Genomic DNA, 17,124 nt, shown 5'->3' on the forward strand with positions numbered 1-17,124 from the left:
ATTCACATTCAAAATCAATATTGGATTCCATCTTTTGCTTGATTCTTGAATTATCTGTCTAGATTCACCTTCAAGTGTTTCCATACTTTTTGACTTTTCATTCTTCACCATCAATACTTCTTGTCAAATTCTTGAAATAAGGACATCACCTATTAAATTATTCAATGGGTAACAGTCACCAATTCACTTAACCGTAATAGTCAACTATGATTCAATCATGAACCCCAATCTGATACCAATTTGTTGGAATTCAATTGCGCATGAATAACCCAATCTCGCAATCAAAATTTGATCCCACTTGTTATGATCCAAATACAAAAAAATAACTATTGAAACATTAAGTATACAACAATTTAATGACAAACAAATTAGAAGTATGAAAGTTAAACGAGAGACAAGATTTAATATGATTCGACTTCTTCATTGAATATATGTCCACTAAAAGAAATCCATTTTTTTTATTATGCCAGAAAAACTTTATACAAGAATATAATTTGAATCCAAACCCACATTTTATATATCATCTCTTATTTTTCAAAAATTCTCTCTCACCCCATGTATAAGGTTATATGTTGTTCTTGTGTGCCATTTATAGTATGCCAACCTCTCACCTATTTATAAGTTACATTAATTGACTAATATCCAAATAATAACACGAAATAACGACTAATTTCTAATCTCACGTAGAATAGGAAATAATTCCTAATTTCTAAATTCATACAAATAGAAAAATTTATTATTATTATTATTTTAAATAACTAAAATTAATTAAAAAATTAGTTATTTGTACATAAAATAAAAAAATCTGACTAAAAGAAATTAAATTAATTTCTTAACATGCGGTGACTTGACAAGCTTCAAGTGCATTGGAGCAACTTTGGGCATCGGCTTGGAGAACTTGTCTATAAAGAAATCGAATGACCGCTCCTGCTGCAACATACTTCTCAGGCTGTTGTCTTAGGAGAATAGCGATGCAATTGGAACTTCATCTATTTTGTACTTGACTGCGGTGAAACGTTTGGTCTCTTGATTAGTATTTTGTGATAAATTATGGAGCTGATGATGTTTGAATTCTAAAGAAGGTGGGTTAAATTAGGGTTTGTCTGATTTTGACATCCTAGTAATAAGAGTGACTCTATACTTGGGTGCGGATTTTAGTAGTGAAATTGGAGACTGAGGCTTGGAGATGGTGGTGCAGGTGATGCAGAGGGAAGGGAAGGACGGGGGAGGAGCAGGACGGAAGGAAAGAAAAAAGTTTAAAAAATAGAATTAAAAAAATGAAATGAAATGATAATAAGATAACACCGAGTGGTCTTGATGTATTTTTTTTTTTACCAGAAAAAAGTACTACTGACTAACTGCGAACCACGGACTAGGAACTAGGAAGGCTTGGGGGGGGGGGGGGGGGGGGGGGGTGGGGGGGGGCCCATGAATGAATGAATCTAATGATCTTTCACCTCTTCCTCTTCTTCTAAAATGGTACTCAATTTTTTGCATCACTCTCTCCGCAAGTCTCAGCTCAGCTGTTGAAGCAAGTTATAAATAAACTCAAAAGTACTATACTGGTATATACTGGAAGAAAAGAAGAAATGGAGGGGAAGATGAATGATATTCCGGCGACAGCTTATGCTCGCCGCTTGAATACCGAATCAGGCACTGCTGCCACCGACGGCTCATCCTCTCCGGCGCGCCATTCTCGCTCCACTTCCGTAACCGCCATTTCCAACATTAAGCGCAACCAGCACTATGCTGCTAAAGCTGCTGCTCAGCGCCTCGCTCAGGTCATGGCTTCTCAGGCTGCTGCTTCTCCGGATAATGACGACGACGACGATGATGACCACGACCAAGAAGACCTCCACTTCAGATTTACTGCTCATCCTCCAAGGTCTCTCCCCAAAACCCTCAACACTAGTGCCGTTACTAACACTAACGCCAATACCAATGCTAGCAAGGCCGCCCTCAATCCTCCTGCTGCTGTTCCTTCTACTAAGATCAACAGATCTTCCTCGACTGAGGTGATCTTTTTGTCTAACTACTCTTCGATCTCGCTTTTACCGGAAATGCCATCATGATTTAACTCCTTTTTACCATTTAATCGCGTCCTTCGAACTCCTTTTCTCATTCCTTTATTTATTTTCATTTATATTTTTTGAGCTGCCCGGTAGATTGCCATAATTGCATTTTTCTTGGAACACACTTAGTTGCATTGCATGATTAAGGACCTGAAGCTTTTTAAGTTCACAATGCAGATTCAGATCGTCTCAAGCTGGTTTCTTTTTTCTTTTCTCTTTAGCTTGGGCTTTTCTTTTATTTTTCTTCTTCTTCTTCTTATTTTTTTTTTATGTGTATATATTGCAGGATGTTTCATTTCATAATATTTTGATAAAGAGATTTCGGGGAAAAAAAAAGGACAGATTTTGCTCCGTATTTGTGCTGTCAACTCTTTTTAAAAATTTGGGATGACAATTAACCGAGTTTGATTTATGATTTCTTGCCTTCGCTTAATTGCCCTTGGTAAGTTCGACCGTTTGACTGTTGCTGTGCGGCTTTCAAATTCATCAATCAACAATCACAGGCATATGCACGCGCACCCTCAAGCACACCCCTGGGGTGTACATTGAGCTGCCTATTTTTAGCTTTTCTTCATCCTTTCTTGCTACAAGCACAGCTGGATGATCTGAGACATATTATATTGCATTTTGCAGCCTCTGGAATTTTCTACTTTCATTGTTCAAAGACTAATTGGCTTCTCTCTATTCCTATCTCTTCCCCATTTTCCCTTAAAATTTTATTAGCTGACTCGAAACATAGTGGAGGAAGGTTCTTCAATTCGTTCAGCATCAACTGGAAGGCCATCCATGTCAATTCGGACCATCCCATCTGTGCCGCCTCCTAAACCATCACTCAAGACTCCAATGCCTATACCACTGATAGATCCTCCTACAAGCAAACAAAGAGAGAAAAGGTTACATAATAGCTGTTTGGTTTTGTTTACCATTCTCTTCCAACCCTGAATTCCTTATCTGCAATGTATTTTTCTTCTTGGCCTTTATGGTGCACTCTGCTCCATAACTGCCTCATAGCACTTCTAGTGCTACGACATTTCTTGAACTACTATAGTGGAGAAATAAAATCAAATTTTGAGTTGCTAAAGTTGAATTACAAGTGTAGACATGCAAGAGATTCCTCCGTTCTGTTGTTAAAGATTGTCAAGGATTGAGACATCAATCAGCTAATCTTTCTCCTAGTTCATGTACTTGACTATGCAAATTTAAGAATTTCTAAAAATATGAGTTACAGGTTCTCACCAGATCTAGGTCAGTTAAATTTGAAGGATGAAGGAGGTCAGCGTGAGGCTTCTGCACTTCATGATGAAGTATGTTTTAGTGCTTGTCTTGCAAAAGCTAGTTCTGTTCTGAACCCAAATTTCAGCTTAGACTTCCTGAATCATTTGTCTAATGTCTGTGGAGATTACTCTCTGCTTTATGTATTGAGTGGTGTTGAATTGTCAGAGTGACATATTTTTGTTGGACAGCTTGATATGCTAAAAGAAGAAAATGAAAATCTTCTTGAAAAGGTACATTTTTCTGTCTGCAAAATTCAACTCTTTTGTGATAATAATACTTTAAGAACTATGTATACATTTTGTGGTACTAAGCTTGCTAGTTGCCCCACAGCTCAGAGTTGCAGAAGAGAGTTGTGAAGAAGCGGAAGCTAGAGTAAAGGAGCTTGAGAAACAGGTCACCTCTTTGTCTGCAACCTGTTTTAGAGTACTGTAATGGAATAAGGGTCCACTTATTGCTTAAATGAGCTCGTTAATTTTCTCCAAGCTCCATGTTTATTGTTTATCAATTGATTGGTAGAGCACGAGAAAAGAAAAACAAAAAACTTGTCATTCTTACAGGTTTGATTTAAGTACATGCTGTCTGTTGATATAAGCACTGTTTTTGGGTGAAATTGAAGATGATGTGCTTTCCCTTCGAAAATGGTGCATGCTACGCTTATATTAAGGGCTGTAGATTCATAGTTTTCTATTTCTTCCTTCAGAAAGATATTCTCAACTGAACTCATTTGTCTTGGAACTTTTTTGATTGCCATTCAAGTTCCATTTTGTTGGTAGAATACTTGGCTACAATTCTTTTTGTTGTGTGCTAAATAGAATAATTTTCTCTAGTTGTTGGACCCTCTTTATTGTGCTGGACATACAGTCACATCTTATTCTGGATCATATTTTGTTTCTTGTACATCAGGTTGCTGCTCTTGGTGAAGGAGTCTCTTTGGAAGCTAAATTGTTAAGCAGGTATCCAGGATTTTGATTGTTCCTATGTCATTCACATTGCAATTGATCATGTAACTTCAATATGAAGATTTTATTCCCAATTTGCAGAAAGGAAGCTGAATTGCGCCGGAGAGAGGTAAGTGGTTGAACATTTCACTTAACTAGAAATGGAATTTAATTGCTTTCTGTTTACCATGAACAGATATTTGTACTTATAAATATGCCACATTTTTGGGAAAGCAGGAAGAAAGAAATTTGAAAACATTTAGCAGAAAATCATTCATTTTTGCTTTTCTTTGCAAAATTGCTCTTTTTAGGCTGCTATTATGACTCATCATTAAACTTATGATGAAAAATGATTGCTTATCATAGGCTGCACTTAAAGAGGCAAAACAAGCAAAAGATGGTACAGATATGGAAATTTTATCCTTGAGATCTGCTGCTAAGGTAAAGGTGCTACCCATACTTAACTGCTCTGCTGCATCTTAACATTGCCATTTGACAGTTTGATTTTCTGTTCAATTAGAATGCAAAAACTGAAGCCACATCAGCTGCGGATCAGCTTCAGGAAGCTGAATCTGAAGTCAGAGCTCTGCACTCAATGACTCAGAGAATGGTTTTGACACAAAATGAAATGGTCCGGAGCTAAGCCTATAATTGCTCAGAGCAGAGTTTATTGTTCTAGAGTTAATCTAGTGATTTTTTTTTTCAAGGAGGAAGTTGTCCTTAAAAGGTGTTGGCTTGCACGTTATTGGGGTCTAGCTGCTAAGTATGGTAAGAGTGCCGAACTCTTCTCATTTCATGGCAGCTAATAAGCTCTAACTGTTAGACCTGTTGAGAATTTCAAATTGGTACATGTAGGCAAATAAACTCTTCTAATTTTGCACCTGAACAAGCTAAAGACCTGGCATCAAAGACTTGACATAACCAGAACTCTGTGTATATCTATTCATGCATGTTTTTGCATATGATTCCATTGATGCAAAAGTTTTTATCCAGTTATATTCTTTGTCTGTTTTGACTATTGATTCACTGGCATTCGTGATGCTTAAAACCTTTAAGCACACTTGAGAAAGAAAGCCAAAAGCTAAAGGAACGGTTTTTACTGTGTCACTGCACCACTGGGGAGGTGGAGGGGGAGAAGAAAGAGCTAAGCTTGTGTTTATGTCAGTCACACTTTGTGTTCATAAAGAGGAGACTTGGAAAAAAGAATTACTTCTTTTTTTTCTTTTAAGTACTGGAGCACTATTTCTGGATTTTAGTCCTGATACATCGTGCGTGCCATTCAAGCTACAAGTTAATGGGCTCTGCGTGAGGCTATGGTGTATGGTCAAGTCACCTTTGAAATACTCACTTTCAAATGAGAAGTGGGAGGAAAGGCTTTACTTAATTGCCTGGCAAAAATCGTTCTCTTCAGAAACTTGTCCCAAACAATTGTCTCACTTGGTGTAACCCATATATGATCATGGGTCAATACTATTGTTCTTCTTTTTGTTTTTTATAATACACATTATGAGTGCATATATCTTTTATGCTTGGTCTGTCCATGTCTTTTATTTACGTATATATTTTTTCAGGTGAAAATGGAGTCTATTCATATTTAAGGTTATTCTTTTAGATGTATTTATTCACATCATACAGTTGCCTCTCAGGTATCTGTGCTGATATTGCATTTGGGAAGTTTGAATACTGGTCATCATTAGCACCTCTTCCTTTTGAAGTTGTCATTTCAGCTGGACAGAAGGCTAAGGAGGAAAGCTGGGAGAGAGGCTAGTTTAACTCATTCATCTATGATGTCGTCTTATCTCAATTAAACAAAATCCTTGATCAAACTATTTGGGGCTGACTGCCTGAATCCTCTTATTCCATTTCAATGCTCAAGGCCTGGTGATACTACCTCTTAAGCAATATATTGTTCCATCTCATGCTGAATCTACCTCTTTCTCCAACTATATCGTCGGATATCATGTTTCTCTGTTGTGGAGAAACTTTTTTTAAGCTGCATTTGAGAGAATAACAATCTGTTTCATTTCTTATCGTTGTCAACTGCTCAACTGAGTGACTTCCTGTTAATTGATATTGAACAGATGATTCCAATCCGGAGAGAGGAAAGCTTGTTCAGGACTTCAATGACCTGACAGGAGAAGGTTATATTGAGAGTATGCTATCTGTAGAAATGGGGTTGAAGGAGCTTGCTTCATTGAAGGTTGCAGCTTTGCATTTTAAATCATTTTGTTTTTTGATTATTCGTTGTACTATTAATATGATTAGATGATAATATTGTTGACTTTTTCCTTACAATTTGTCATACACTGCTATGTTTCTAGCTGTTTTGTGGATTATTGTGAAATTAATTTATTCGTTTTTCCATCCATAACCATCTAACTTTTCTTTTGCTCTTTCAAAAGGTTGAGGATGCCATTATTCTTGCATTGGCCCAACAAAGGCGGCCAAATTCTTCTAGGATCTCTGTTTCAGGTAAAGACAAGCTTCGATTGATCACTTGGAAATCATGTCAATGAGGTGGGCTAGCAGATATATGATATCAGATGCAAACACATTACCCTCTGGTAGAAATATGAACTACTACTACTGTTGTTGGGCCATGGTTGTTTTGCATCACCGTTGAATGGAGTGTTTGGTTGGAAGAACTGAAGAAGAGACTGGAGGAGTGGGATGATGGAGAATAGGAGTGGAAGCAGTTTGAGAAGGAAAGGAAAAAGCTGTCGCACGAGAAGAAGGAAAAGGAGAAAGAAGTCGTTGATTTCTCCCCTTTAAAGCCTTCCATGAGATGGGACTTTAAAGTTGATTTCTCAATTTTGGGAACCCCAATAAAACCTGCAATTTCTGTTTAATTTCCAATAAAATATCAATTCTGGTAAATAACTTGTTGATGATACCCTCATTGCTTTGTTTGATTTTGCTGTATTATTTATCAAATCTGGCAGATATCAAGTCACCAGGGGATCCAAAGTTCACGGAAGCATCTGGTGAGTCTTATTTAGATGCATTTCTCTGTATCACGTTATGCTTCTAAAAGTACAACTTTCGCGTCACTGCTTCAACTCCCCTCCCCTCTCCGTATCCTGCTCGTCTTGTTCAGCCCAGACTGACTTGAAAATTTTAGTTGATTGTCTTACCATTTTCTTTGCAGAACTAAGTCCAGAGGAATCTGAGGATGTCCTCTTCAAGGAGGTATTATATTTTCTTATTGCTAGGCTTTTCTATGTGCTGATCTATGGTATCTGTTATCTGCTTCTCTGTCAAATACAGACATAGGTATCTATATTCTGTCGTTAGATTCTAAGTTTAGTGCTTTTTGAACTTGTTGAGTTTGACAGCCAGAAAGAAGCTTGTCACAAATTTGTTCAGAATGTCAATGTCTATCCATCTGTAATCATGGCCAAGGTTAGAAGATGATAACTGAAGCTCAGTTCTTTGATTTTCTGTGAAAACTTTACTCCTCAGGCATGGCTTACTTACTTCTGGAGAAGAGCAAAATCCCACGGCATAGAGGAGGAAATAGCCAACAAACGAGTTCAATTTTGGATAAGCCGCAGTGTGCATTCACCAACTTCTCATGATGTAGTTGATGGTAACCTCTTCATAAAATTGTCTATTGATTAATATACAGATGCAACTAATAGTTCCTATGTATTGGAGCACTGGGTTCTTACTTAGTATACATCTATTCTGAAGTTTTCTGGGCCTAAATTCATGATAGAGTTTCTCATTGCATTCCAGCATATCTTCAAAATATTGAAGCATTAAACAGCACGTGCAAACTAACTACGTGCCCTGGATTTTTCAGCTGAGAGAAGAAAATAAAAGTTTACTTGTTTCTGAATTGGTTGGTCGTGCTGAACCTCTTTTCTTGTTATGTTATTAGAAAACAATGTTGAGAGTGTTTTTAGCAGTGGAAAAAGTTTTTGCCTGGAAATCTTAATCTGCTGATCTAATATGACACAGAGTCTGTGCTTCACTGAGTTATACAAGTTTAGGTGCATGGTGCATGAGATTACAAAGGTGGATCATCGAGTGCTGTCAAGAAAGCGATGTGAGAATAGTATACCAAATCTCTGGATGCCTTAAAAATAGAGGAGCTTTCACATGCTCTTCTGGTTAGGTATATAATGCAACATGAGAGCAAACCAAGATCAACGGATAAATGTAGTGGCTGCAGTCTTCAAGAAATTTAGATAATTTTGTCTTTGCTTGAGTAATATTGGTTGGTCAAGCTATACTTGAATCTTTACCGTGTTAAACAACAGAATAATTTTTTTTTCCCTCCTTTTCTGGGTTCTTTTGTGTAGTGGAGCAAGGCTTGATGGAATTGCGGAAATTAGATATTGAGCAACGACTATGGGAGGCATCCCGCAAAGAGATTGACCACAACCAGCCTTCTGCCCTTTCCAATGGACGGAAATCTCCCATGCCATCAAAGAAACCTGTTGGGTAGGCGGCAAACATTTGCTTTCCTGAAGCAGTATGTGGTCTCATCTCTTTATCTCGCTGCCTTTCCGCACTAGATGTAATATATATATATATCCTTATACTATATAAGAATGAGTTTAGGGCTTGAATTTCAACCGCAAGGGTGGGGCTTTTTTGAAAATTTGAGAGTGTTTGAAGTGCAATTAGAGTATTGAATATGAGTCATTATAACTAATTTAGTTTTGTTGTAATTACTTGGATGTCCTTTTAAACATTTAAAACTAGGGGTAAGTTTGATATGTGACATTGTTTGATATCCGATCAAACATTGGGTACAACTGAATTCAGCTTGTGTTTTAGTGAAATTACATTAAAACCCTTCTAATCATTTAATTTTATTAACATCTAAGTCTTTTAATTTCTTAAAGTCTTTCTCATCAGTTATTTTGCAAAATTATGATATATAGACGTTAAGACACAATTAATGTCAATTAGTAGAGAAGTTTGGTTTCTTGACTGTTATCATAGATGTTAATTCAGATGTTGTTACATTAGCTACTCTTCTTCCCTATTTTGCAACACCTTTTTCAATAGATATGTTTTCTTAATCAATTTACTTTTTAGTTGTAAAAAATCTATAATATTGCAAGTTGTATGATATATATATATACAGATTACTCGTCCGTCCACATCATGCAACGTTTTATTGATACTGGTGTAAAGAGTGCTGCTTCCAAACAGGGAGCAGTTGGAACTAAGGCCCACATGAATTGAGATCAATCAGTCACTTTCTCTACCCAACGCCGCAATCGAGAGCCAGATCCTGGGCCTGAAAATTAGGGCCACAATTAGTGTGTGGGTCCCGATTTCTCATGCTTTGGTTTATTTCTCTTTGATCTCATGGATCTAATCTAAGTAGGTCAGTGAAAACCCTACATACAAGCAAGCACTTTTCTGTTGTCACAGGTCAGGATAAAACTCAACATTAAGTCAATAATATGGTTTTCAAGAGGGAAACTCAACATTAATTCAGTAAGATAGTTCTCAGAGAGTGAAATCAATACAAGAAGCAACTAACTGGAAAGGAAGCAAAAGCAAATAGTAAATCTAATACCAAAATTAAGCAGAAAAGACACAGTGAGCACCACAAAAATGTGCTTATATCACACTGTTAATGTCTTTAAGGGTTCTGTTAGCGTTTACAGACCGTTGTTGGGGCTTCAACCTTCATTTCCAGACGATTGAACTGCAGCGCTAAAATTGGTTTGGATAGCAACACTGACACGCTGAGGCTTCTTTTCTTTTTCCTCAACTCTCTGCAAGATCTTTCTTCATCTACATCCACAGCAGGGGGAGGAGGCCCTAATACTTTTGCAGGTGCCACTGCTCTCACCCTAATTATAACTACTCCATCAGAAAAGCATCTACAATATAGCTTGCAATAACATGGTTATTTACAAACATGAACCAGCATTTCCTGCCAACCAAACCCAACACCCCCCCCCCCCCCCAACAGGGCTCTCCCCTTTTATTCCCTTTCAAATTGCTAGCAGAAAATTAGAATTTGTTACTAAAGCCAAGGCTTCATGTGCCAATGATTAAGGTTGAGATCACCATCCCAGAGACATTCCTGTCAAGCTAACCTTTTTTGGTGTTCTCAATAAAAGAATGTATCTTTCAGCATTCCATGCTGTTCTGAGACTCTCTTAATGTATTTGGAAAAGAACCCTCCGTATGGCAGGCAGAAAAGACTCCAACAATGGCTTCGCTAGCAGTCTAAATATTGAATGACAGCTCGAATACATGCAAAAGAGCAAAGAGAAACCTGCACTCAATCTGGCAAGAATACTTGAGGAGGTGACGGTTGTACTTGGTCCGCCCACTGCAAGCACAGCCCTGATTGAGGTTAGTTGTCTGAATACAAAATGAAAACAGACAATCACAATCGTTTACCTAAAGCTCGGAAGCGACAGTTTAACAAGTGGACCCATCCACCCGCTGGACTCCAGTTCAGAGGCTGCCATTGAAAAGTTTGCAACCACAAAAAAATTGCCAGAAAGATGATCAGCAGATTTAAGTTCCAGAAGCTCCATAAAACTAGCAACTCAAGTGAAAAATTGTTGGACGATCTGATTCTTCCTTCACACAAGCAAATTACACATCTGAAGCTGACTATTTAATACGATGAAATACTATCTAAAAACTAACCAGGGGCACTAAAGTTGATGTTGCAGATATTCATCTCTTCCATACCCTTCATTTCAGACACTTGTACGTCCATAGAATTTTTAGGGCCATCAAGACTAAACATGCCAACCATATTCAGGAATCCACTGGTTTTAGTTTCTGAAGTCTTTGCAATTGCTCTAACTGTCTGTTTCATTATAAATCACAATAAATAGAACAGTTAAAACAATTGTTTCAAGAAAAAGTAGCCACTCTCTTAGCTATGAGAATAAATATTTGCTGATTATATGCTTTATCAGTGCCAAGGACAAACCCACTTCACTGCAGGCAGCTTAACCACCCAAATCCATGACTGTAACTTGTCGAGATTGGGTGATTATAGTCAATACAAGAGAAAAGAACCTTGAATTGAGAAAAGTTGGTTTATGTGGTAAAGCTTCATTTCTTCAGCTAAATACACGAGGTTCAGATGTATCATGCAGCTAGGAAAATTGGATGACTTGATCGCATTACAGGATGGTAGTACTTAGCTCAAGACTTACCTTTGAAAATTTTGCAACTTGGCTTGGAAGTCCAATATCCTGTGACAAGAATATAAAAAGGCAATAATGAATCACTTTGCAGTGATCAAATGGATTAGTTTTCTGTCATCTCAAAACTTGGGAAAAGAAATCGCTGTTCATTGCCTAATTAGATTTTAACTCTTATCAGTTTCAGAATAATGAGTATTTAGGTTGAAATAAAGTTTAGAAAGGCATAGAATCTTACTGATTCCTACCTTTTGTCCATGAATGCAAGCTTCATCACTGTTCACCAGCACCCTGGCAGCCCATCTGTGTTTCAAAGGAACAGAGGATACCATAAAAACACTGCTCTGATTACACCACTGGGCATTGTTATTTGCTATCTGAAAAGTTGAAATTTACATTTCTGTTTCAAATAACTTCAGAATAGTACTTAGCATGTCTATATGAATCAGCTCACACTCTTTTCTGACCATACAATGTCACCAAGGTTTATATGCATAGAAATCAATTTCAAATGCTTAAATAATTACGAGTGATAATTCTTTAGCAGAATACTTACGCACAAGATGTTGGTGGGTTCCATACAGTGCCTGCAATCACCACAAGCTGAAGTTTTTGAAATTAAAATAATGAATGGCATGAAAAAAAAAAATTAAAAGCTGCAGAAGGGGATCTTCAAAGAAACCAGATTAAAGATTAATCTTTTAAATTTAGTTGCTTGAACTGAATTCCGTCCAATACCTTAGTGGTGACCGAAAGTCTTTTGTGTTTCCAATAAATCAATTGACCTCAGAATACAGTACCTCATCAAATTTCCCAGCAGGGCTGTCATCATAATTAGCGAGAAAGAATCCACCAAGAGTGTACCTGCAGAAGAAGAACTGACTATCAGAATCAAAGATATCTTCGTCCATTGCCACAAAAAGAAGGCACAGAGCTAGTAACCGGGAAATAGAAATATGTGTACCCAAAAGCTTCAACCAATCTGAACTCCTTGGGGATGAAAGCTCGAGCAGTCTCTGCTTTGACAAGATGGAGCTGGTATAGGGCGCTGAAATAGAAAAGGAAAGAAGGATGGGCAGGTCATCAAGAAGTGAAATTAAAATGGGGAAAGGGTTGGAGAGAGCAGCATTACAGATTCAATGAAACTTCACTTACCTGCCTCTGAATACCCAGGGGGGTTTGCCATATCCGGATGGAGAATGCGTTTTTCTATGATCCATGGGTTCAACCTTCAAGATTTTGCTCCCATTCACCTATAAAGCGGAGTAGAAATTGGACCTTCCTTTTTTTTTTTTTTTTTTTGAAAAAAAATTAAAACACCCATGAGGAATCAGTAAATTGGATATGTCAAATAAGCCGCCTAGTGCGGAAAGCTAAAGGCTACAGTAACACTACAAGTTCGGCAGTGCAACGAACGGAGGGATTTGCAGCTAATTGGAATGCCTAAATTTTTATGGTTTTGTTTTTCCCTTGTCAAGTGTGCAACCAAGTGGAGTGTCAAGTAGTGGTAATTGAATACTGGGGCGTATAGCGTATAGTAAAACCCAGTTAACAGGAGATGCCAAGGAGCAGAGGCAGATACGATGAATTAATTAGGAGTCGCCATTTTGGTGTTTGTCCTTCAAATGTCAGCAAGTACTTAATTACCAGGGACCATACTGAAAAAAAAGATGAATTTTAGAGGACAATCTTTCAGGTGAATTTATATAAAGTATTCAATAGTTGCGAGTAAGAAAGTAGAACACGACTTCGCTAAAAGTAATTGAAGAGTTTCCAAAAATGCTTATGCGTTTATCAAGACGAGACAGAAAAGCCAAGCGAACAATTTTGATTATTGATGAAGACTAACTAATAGGACAGCATACTGGGAAGCGTGTGTGTGTAATATAATAATGGGAGTAGAAAATGCAGAAACTTGAGATTTGAACAAGTTAAAACATTCTTGATTTGAGGATGATAGGCAGCAGCAGCAGTACTTTAAAGCAAGCGAAAGAAACAGCTAAAAGTGGAGGTATGAACTCACAGAAAATCAAAGGGAAGCGCGTGGCAGGTGAGTCTCCTTTGAAGCCCAACCCAGTTGGGATTCGCATAAACTTGCCTGTGAGAGGAGATATACAGGCAGGAAGGAAGGAAGGAGAGAGAGCGAGAGAGAGAGAGAGAGAGAGAGAGTGGGGGGGGGGGGGGGGGGGGGGGGGAAGGAAGGAAGGAAAATGGGAAACCCAAAACAAAACTCAGGGAACAAATTTTTTTGAGGCCAGGCCTGAGGGAGTTGGTTGGGGGAGTGCCGGGAGCCATGTCACGTGAGATGTGACCGGATCCCAACGGAGGATGGATAATGCTCCTACTAGGCCTTGTTTGGATTGCTTGTTTCCGTCAGAAAATATATTATCGTTTTCCGTGATCATATTTTCTTATCACCTTTTTCCCTCACATATATCAAATCGCTACAGTAATTTTTTCATGAAAAATGACGGAAAATGCAATTCAAACACAATCTAAGATTTCTCCTTTTTTTTTTTTTACAAAATTTTCAAATATAATGCTAAGACAATACATAAATAAAAATAACTTCTAAAACGCCGCATCTTTTACAATAAATAAAAAATAACTCCAATATATATAAAAAAAAAATTTACATTATTTTCTTCATTTATCTATCGTCATCACCACTCTTACCAACCACTGCCACCATCTCTTTATTTTCTTTTTTTTCTTTCCCTCCCTTTTCCTCCTCCTCTTTCTTCTCCTTTCTCACCACACCCCAACCCTGTTTTCCCCTTCCTATGATCTGGCCTCAACCAAATCGAGGAAAGAGGAGTAGCGAGGCGTGACGGGCAAAGGGGAAGGGAGGAGGAGAGGAAAGAAAAGGAAAAGAAAAGAGATGGATAAGGAGGAAGAAGAAGAGGAGAGAAAAGGAGGAAGAAAGAGAGGAAGGAGAAGAGAGGAATAGTGGTAGCGATGATGATTGGTTAAAAAATAACATAAAAATTTTTGAATTTTAAAAACATCTCTAAAAATGTTTGCAATAAATTTTTTTTTATACACACTACTATAATAAAATATTTTAAAAACATTTCAAAAAACAAATAGCTAAACCAAACGATATACACTATGTGACCATACGAACGTTCCACCCGCCAAACCTTACTCTCGTTTGGCGCCAACTGAATTCACTCCGCTCCGGGTACTTACCACTAGTACACCTGGGCTGTACTGCCACGCCATCTTAAAATGAATGCATAAGTTGAGTTAATACAAGAGGAAGGACAGGATGGGTTGCGTCATGGGTGGCTCGTTGAATTTTGTAAAATACTGATAATAATAAGGGGGAGGGGTCAGATAAGAGGCCCTTTGCAGCCAGCCATCGTGTGAATTTGAAGAGGCCTCCTCCGGTTCTTTGCGTTTTACCCCTCGGATCGGTCCCGCTCACTGCTGGGAGAAAGAGAGTTCAAATGGTGGAAAGATTCTTTTCCATTCCCCAGATTGAACAGCAGCAGCAACCCCAAATTTTGCTGCTTTCGGGCCCTCCTTCCTCGTAATACTAGTTTTTTTCCCCACGCTACTTTCCCCATCCCCAATGCTTAATTTTTGCCTTCTGTTTTCGCTAATCTTCAGATAATTCTACTCCAATCTTAATGGATTTGGGTTTGATGTAGGTTTGCCTAATTCCTACTCTTTTACTCATCTCTTCAGCGGGAAATCCTCTTTGCTTTTTCAGTTTGCATATAATTCCGCCTTCAGCACCACCTCCTCTTCTGCCGTATTCCTATGCAACCGTCGCAAGTTAGACACCTGTCCACCATTTCTCTCTCAGGCACGCACTACCCCTCTTCTCCTCTATTCTCGTCTCTCTCAATCTTTCCACTTGTTTATTCATTAATTTCCTCTATTACTTGTAAACAAAGTTTTGATTTTTGAGGCGTTGATTTTCCTTCCAGGGCATTGATCCGTCTTCTGAAGTTTTCCAACGTATCCAAATAAAGTAAGGACTCCCCTTTACCCCCAAACTCCCCCCGCCCCCCCCCCCCCCCCAAGTACCTGAATGCATGCGGTTTTTTCTTAGATGACTGTGATCGTGCCATGTGTGAACATTATGCATTTTCTTGAGTGGTTGGTTGGAATTTTGGAAGGTATGTGGATGATGACGAGGGAATCAAGAACTACTTTGCTGCATTTCACTTGCAGCATCCTACTTTTCCTCTTTCAGTCATCATTGATGATTTTGCTGATTTCTTTGACGAAAGGTTATCTTATCAACTCCCCTCTTTATTCTACACTTCATACCCTATATCTGGGATATGCCTGATACGCTTCTCAACTGGTACCGTCTCAAACTTGGCTCAACTTTTTTGATATTCTAAAATTGTTTTATTTCTTTTCATTTTCTATGTCTTGAAGAAATTGCCAAGACAAGTACACTAATCCCCGCGGAAGAGACTTGGCTATGATTCGAGTGTTGGCTCTATGTCAAAACGCCATTTCACGTGCCAAGTAATTCCCGCTATTAACTACGCCTGATTTTTGCAAGTTTAGCAGTTCATGTGCATTAGTACTCTAATGTGCAGTTTTTGTTTCTTAAAATTCGGATTGTCTTCCTTCACATAGTGAAGCAGGTCCATGTATGCTATTGCTCTCTGACACACACCACGGTGACTCCCCAAGATTGCTCTATATATACAGGAGATGGGTCTCTTCTATCTACACAATTAAAGGTTGTCTGACACAAGCACTTATGCCACCCTTTGTTTATCTTTTGTTGTTCTTCCTTGTTTTTCATACTCCATTTTGCACTTCCATGTTCTCGTCGTTGTTTTGGAAATCAGCAGCACATTCTTCTCTTTATGCTAGGTGATGGCTTTGGATCATTTCTTCTTAGGACTAGCTACCAATCAGGAATTGCCAAATCAGCTGGAAATAGAATCGCCAAGTACTCCATAGCTCTACAGTATTTGGTTTTGGAAGGTATTGCAGAAGATGAAGGACAGTAAGTGTGCCCCTGAATCATTAGGGTAAGCCCTTCTTCTGTCTTTTTGGGGCTTTACTTCCCATGTTTCAGGTCCTTAAATAATTTAAGTTGTTAACCACTTGCGTAGTATGCTTTAGGTTAACTGTATGGCATTTTAACGTTGCACTCTACTGCAGTTCGCTTGGATGTATGTCGGTAGTAGCACAGATCTATGGATAGGTTGGGCGGAGACTATTACAAGTGTTGTGACTTGAGATGTATGGCATTTTAACGTTGCATTCTACAAGTGTTGGTGGAACACATTTGATACTGGAATAGCATTTCTTGAGAATTACAAGTGTTGTGACTTGAAAGGTGTATAAATACTTCTGTTGGTGATAACTGAAAATTGGAGAGAGCTTGAAGGAATAACTTTGCATAATCAATTGTTCATCAAGTTCTGTTGTCCCACCCTGCCTGCACTCTTCTTTTGGTACAGAGTTTTTTGTTATTTCAACCACGTCTTAGATGTTACAATGTTGCACTTGCTCGATATTCTATCATCTTTAGTACATTTATTTGTGTAGAGGCTTGTAGCATACCATAGCGGTGGCAGGACGCGTCTCGCTCTGTAAATTTTTGGTGCCTTGGCCCTATGCAACTTTGAACTAGTAGCTCCGAGGTCTACCGTAAAAACCCTTTAGTATTTTTTCGTGCAGATTCTGGAATAGATTCAATTATTCTTTTTC

The 17,124-nt window shown here is 38.3% G+C and overlaps 3 protein-coding genes across 24 annotated transcripts; 2 read left to right on the forward strand and 1 right to left on the reverse strand.

The window, feature by feature from the left end:
- Positions 1–1,469: 1,469 nt before the first annotated feature.
- LOC113719161 (coiled-coil domain-containing protein SCD2) lies at positions 1,470–9,101 on the forward strand. 2 transcript variants are annotated; one of them, XM_072070772.1, is made up of 17 exons: positions 1,470–2,015; positions 2,796–2,965; positions 3,301–3,376; positions 3,536–3,577; positions 3,678–3,740; positions 4,251–4,300; positions 4,388–4,415; positions 4,652–4,726; positions 4,806–4,916; positions 4,993–5,053; positions 5,932–6,048; positions 6,367–6,485; positions 6,688–6,757; positions 7,228–7,269; positions 7,434–7,474; positions 7,748–7,874; positions 8,593–9,101. In XM_072070772.1, the coding sequence occupies exons 1-17, from the start codon at positions 1,590–1,592 to the stop codon at positions 8,736–8,738; spliced, it is 1,764 nt and encodes a 587-aa protein (XP_071926873.1). In that variant the 5' UTR covers positions 1,470–1,589; the 3' UTR covers positions 8,739–9,101. The 2 variants fall into 2 exon arrangements, with proteins under 2 accessions (XP_071926873.1, XP_071926874.1); XM_072070773.1 differs by lacking the exon at positions 1,470–2,015 and adding an exon at positions 2,498–2,514.
- Positions 9,102–9,712: 611 nt separating this feature from the next.
- Positions 9,713–14,412, reverse strand: LOC140016817 (protein NEOXANTHIN-DEFICIENT 1-like). 20 transcript variants are annotated; one of them, XM_072070781.1, is made up of 12 exons: positions 13,454–13,617; positions 13,013–13,088; positions 12,586–12,683; positions 12,395–12,478; positions 12,231–12,294; positions 11,987–12,017; positions 11,679–11,807; positions 11,443–11,481; positions 10,922–11,087; positions 10,667–10,730; positions 10,539–10,595; positions 9,713–10,107 (listed from the first exon to the last, which is right to left on the reverse strand). In XM_072070781.1, exons 3-12 carry the CDS (start codon positions 12,614–12,616, stop codon positions 9,906–9,908), a joined length of 867 nt encoding a protein of 288 aa, XP_071926882.1. In that variant the 5' UTR covers positions 12,617–12,683; positions 13,013–13,088; positions 13,454–13,617; the 3' UTR covers positions 9,713–9,905. The 20 variants fall into 20 exon arrangements, 19 of the variants coding, with proteins under 19 accessions (XP_071926882.1, XP_071926888.1, XP_071926880.1 ...); XM_072070787.1 differs by having other exon boundaries at positions 11,679–11,733; positions 11,987–12,033; XM_072070779.1 differs by having other exon boundaries at positions 12,975–13,088.
- Positions 14,413–14,558: 146 nt separating this feature from the next.
- Positions 14,559–16,846, forward strand: LOC140016818 (uncharacterized). Of its 2 annotated transcripts, XM_072070796.1 has the most exons (8): positions 14,571–14,965; positions 15,124–15,244; positions 15,369–15,412; positions 15,561–15,674; positions 15,829–15,921; positions 16,036–16,142; positions 16,279–16,439; positions 16,573–16,846. In XM_072070796.1, the coding sequence occupies exons 1-7, from the start codon at positions 14,883–14,885 to the stop codon at positions 16,416–16,418; spliced, it is 702 nt and encodes a 233-aa protein (XP_071926897.1). In that variant the 5' UTR covers positions 14,571–14,882; the 3' UTR covers positions 16,419–16,439; positions 16,573–16,846. The 2 variants fall into 2 exon arrangements, with proteins under 2 accessions (XP_071926898.1, XP_071926897.1); XM_072070797.1 differs by lacking the exons at positions 16,036–16,142; positions 16,573–16,846 and having other exon boundaries at positions 14,559–14,965; positions 16,279–16,403.
- Positions 16,847–17,124: the final 278 nt, after the last annotated feature.

Source organism: Coffea arabica, chromosome 11c (assembly GCF_036785885.1).
Source record: "Coffea arabica cultivar ET-39 chromosome 11c, Coffea Arabica ET-39 HiFi, whole genome shotgun sequence".
Classification (NCBI taxonomy): Eukaryota; Viridiplantae; Streptophyta; class Magnoliopsida; order Gentianales; family Rubiaceae; genus Coffea; species Coffea arabica.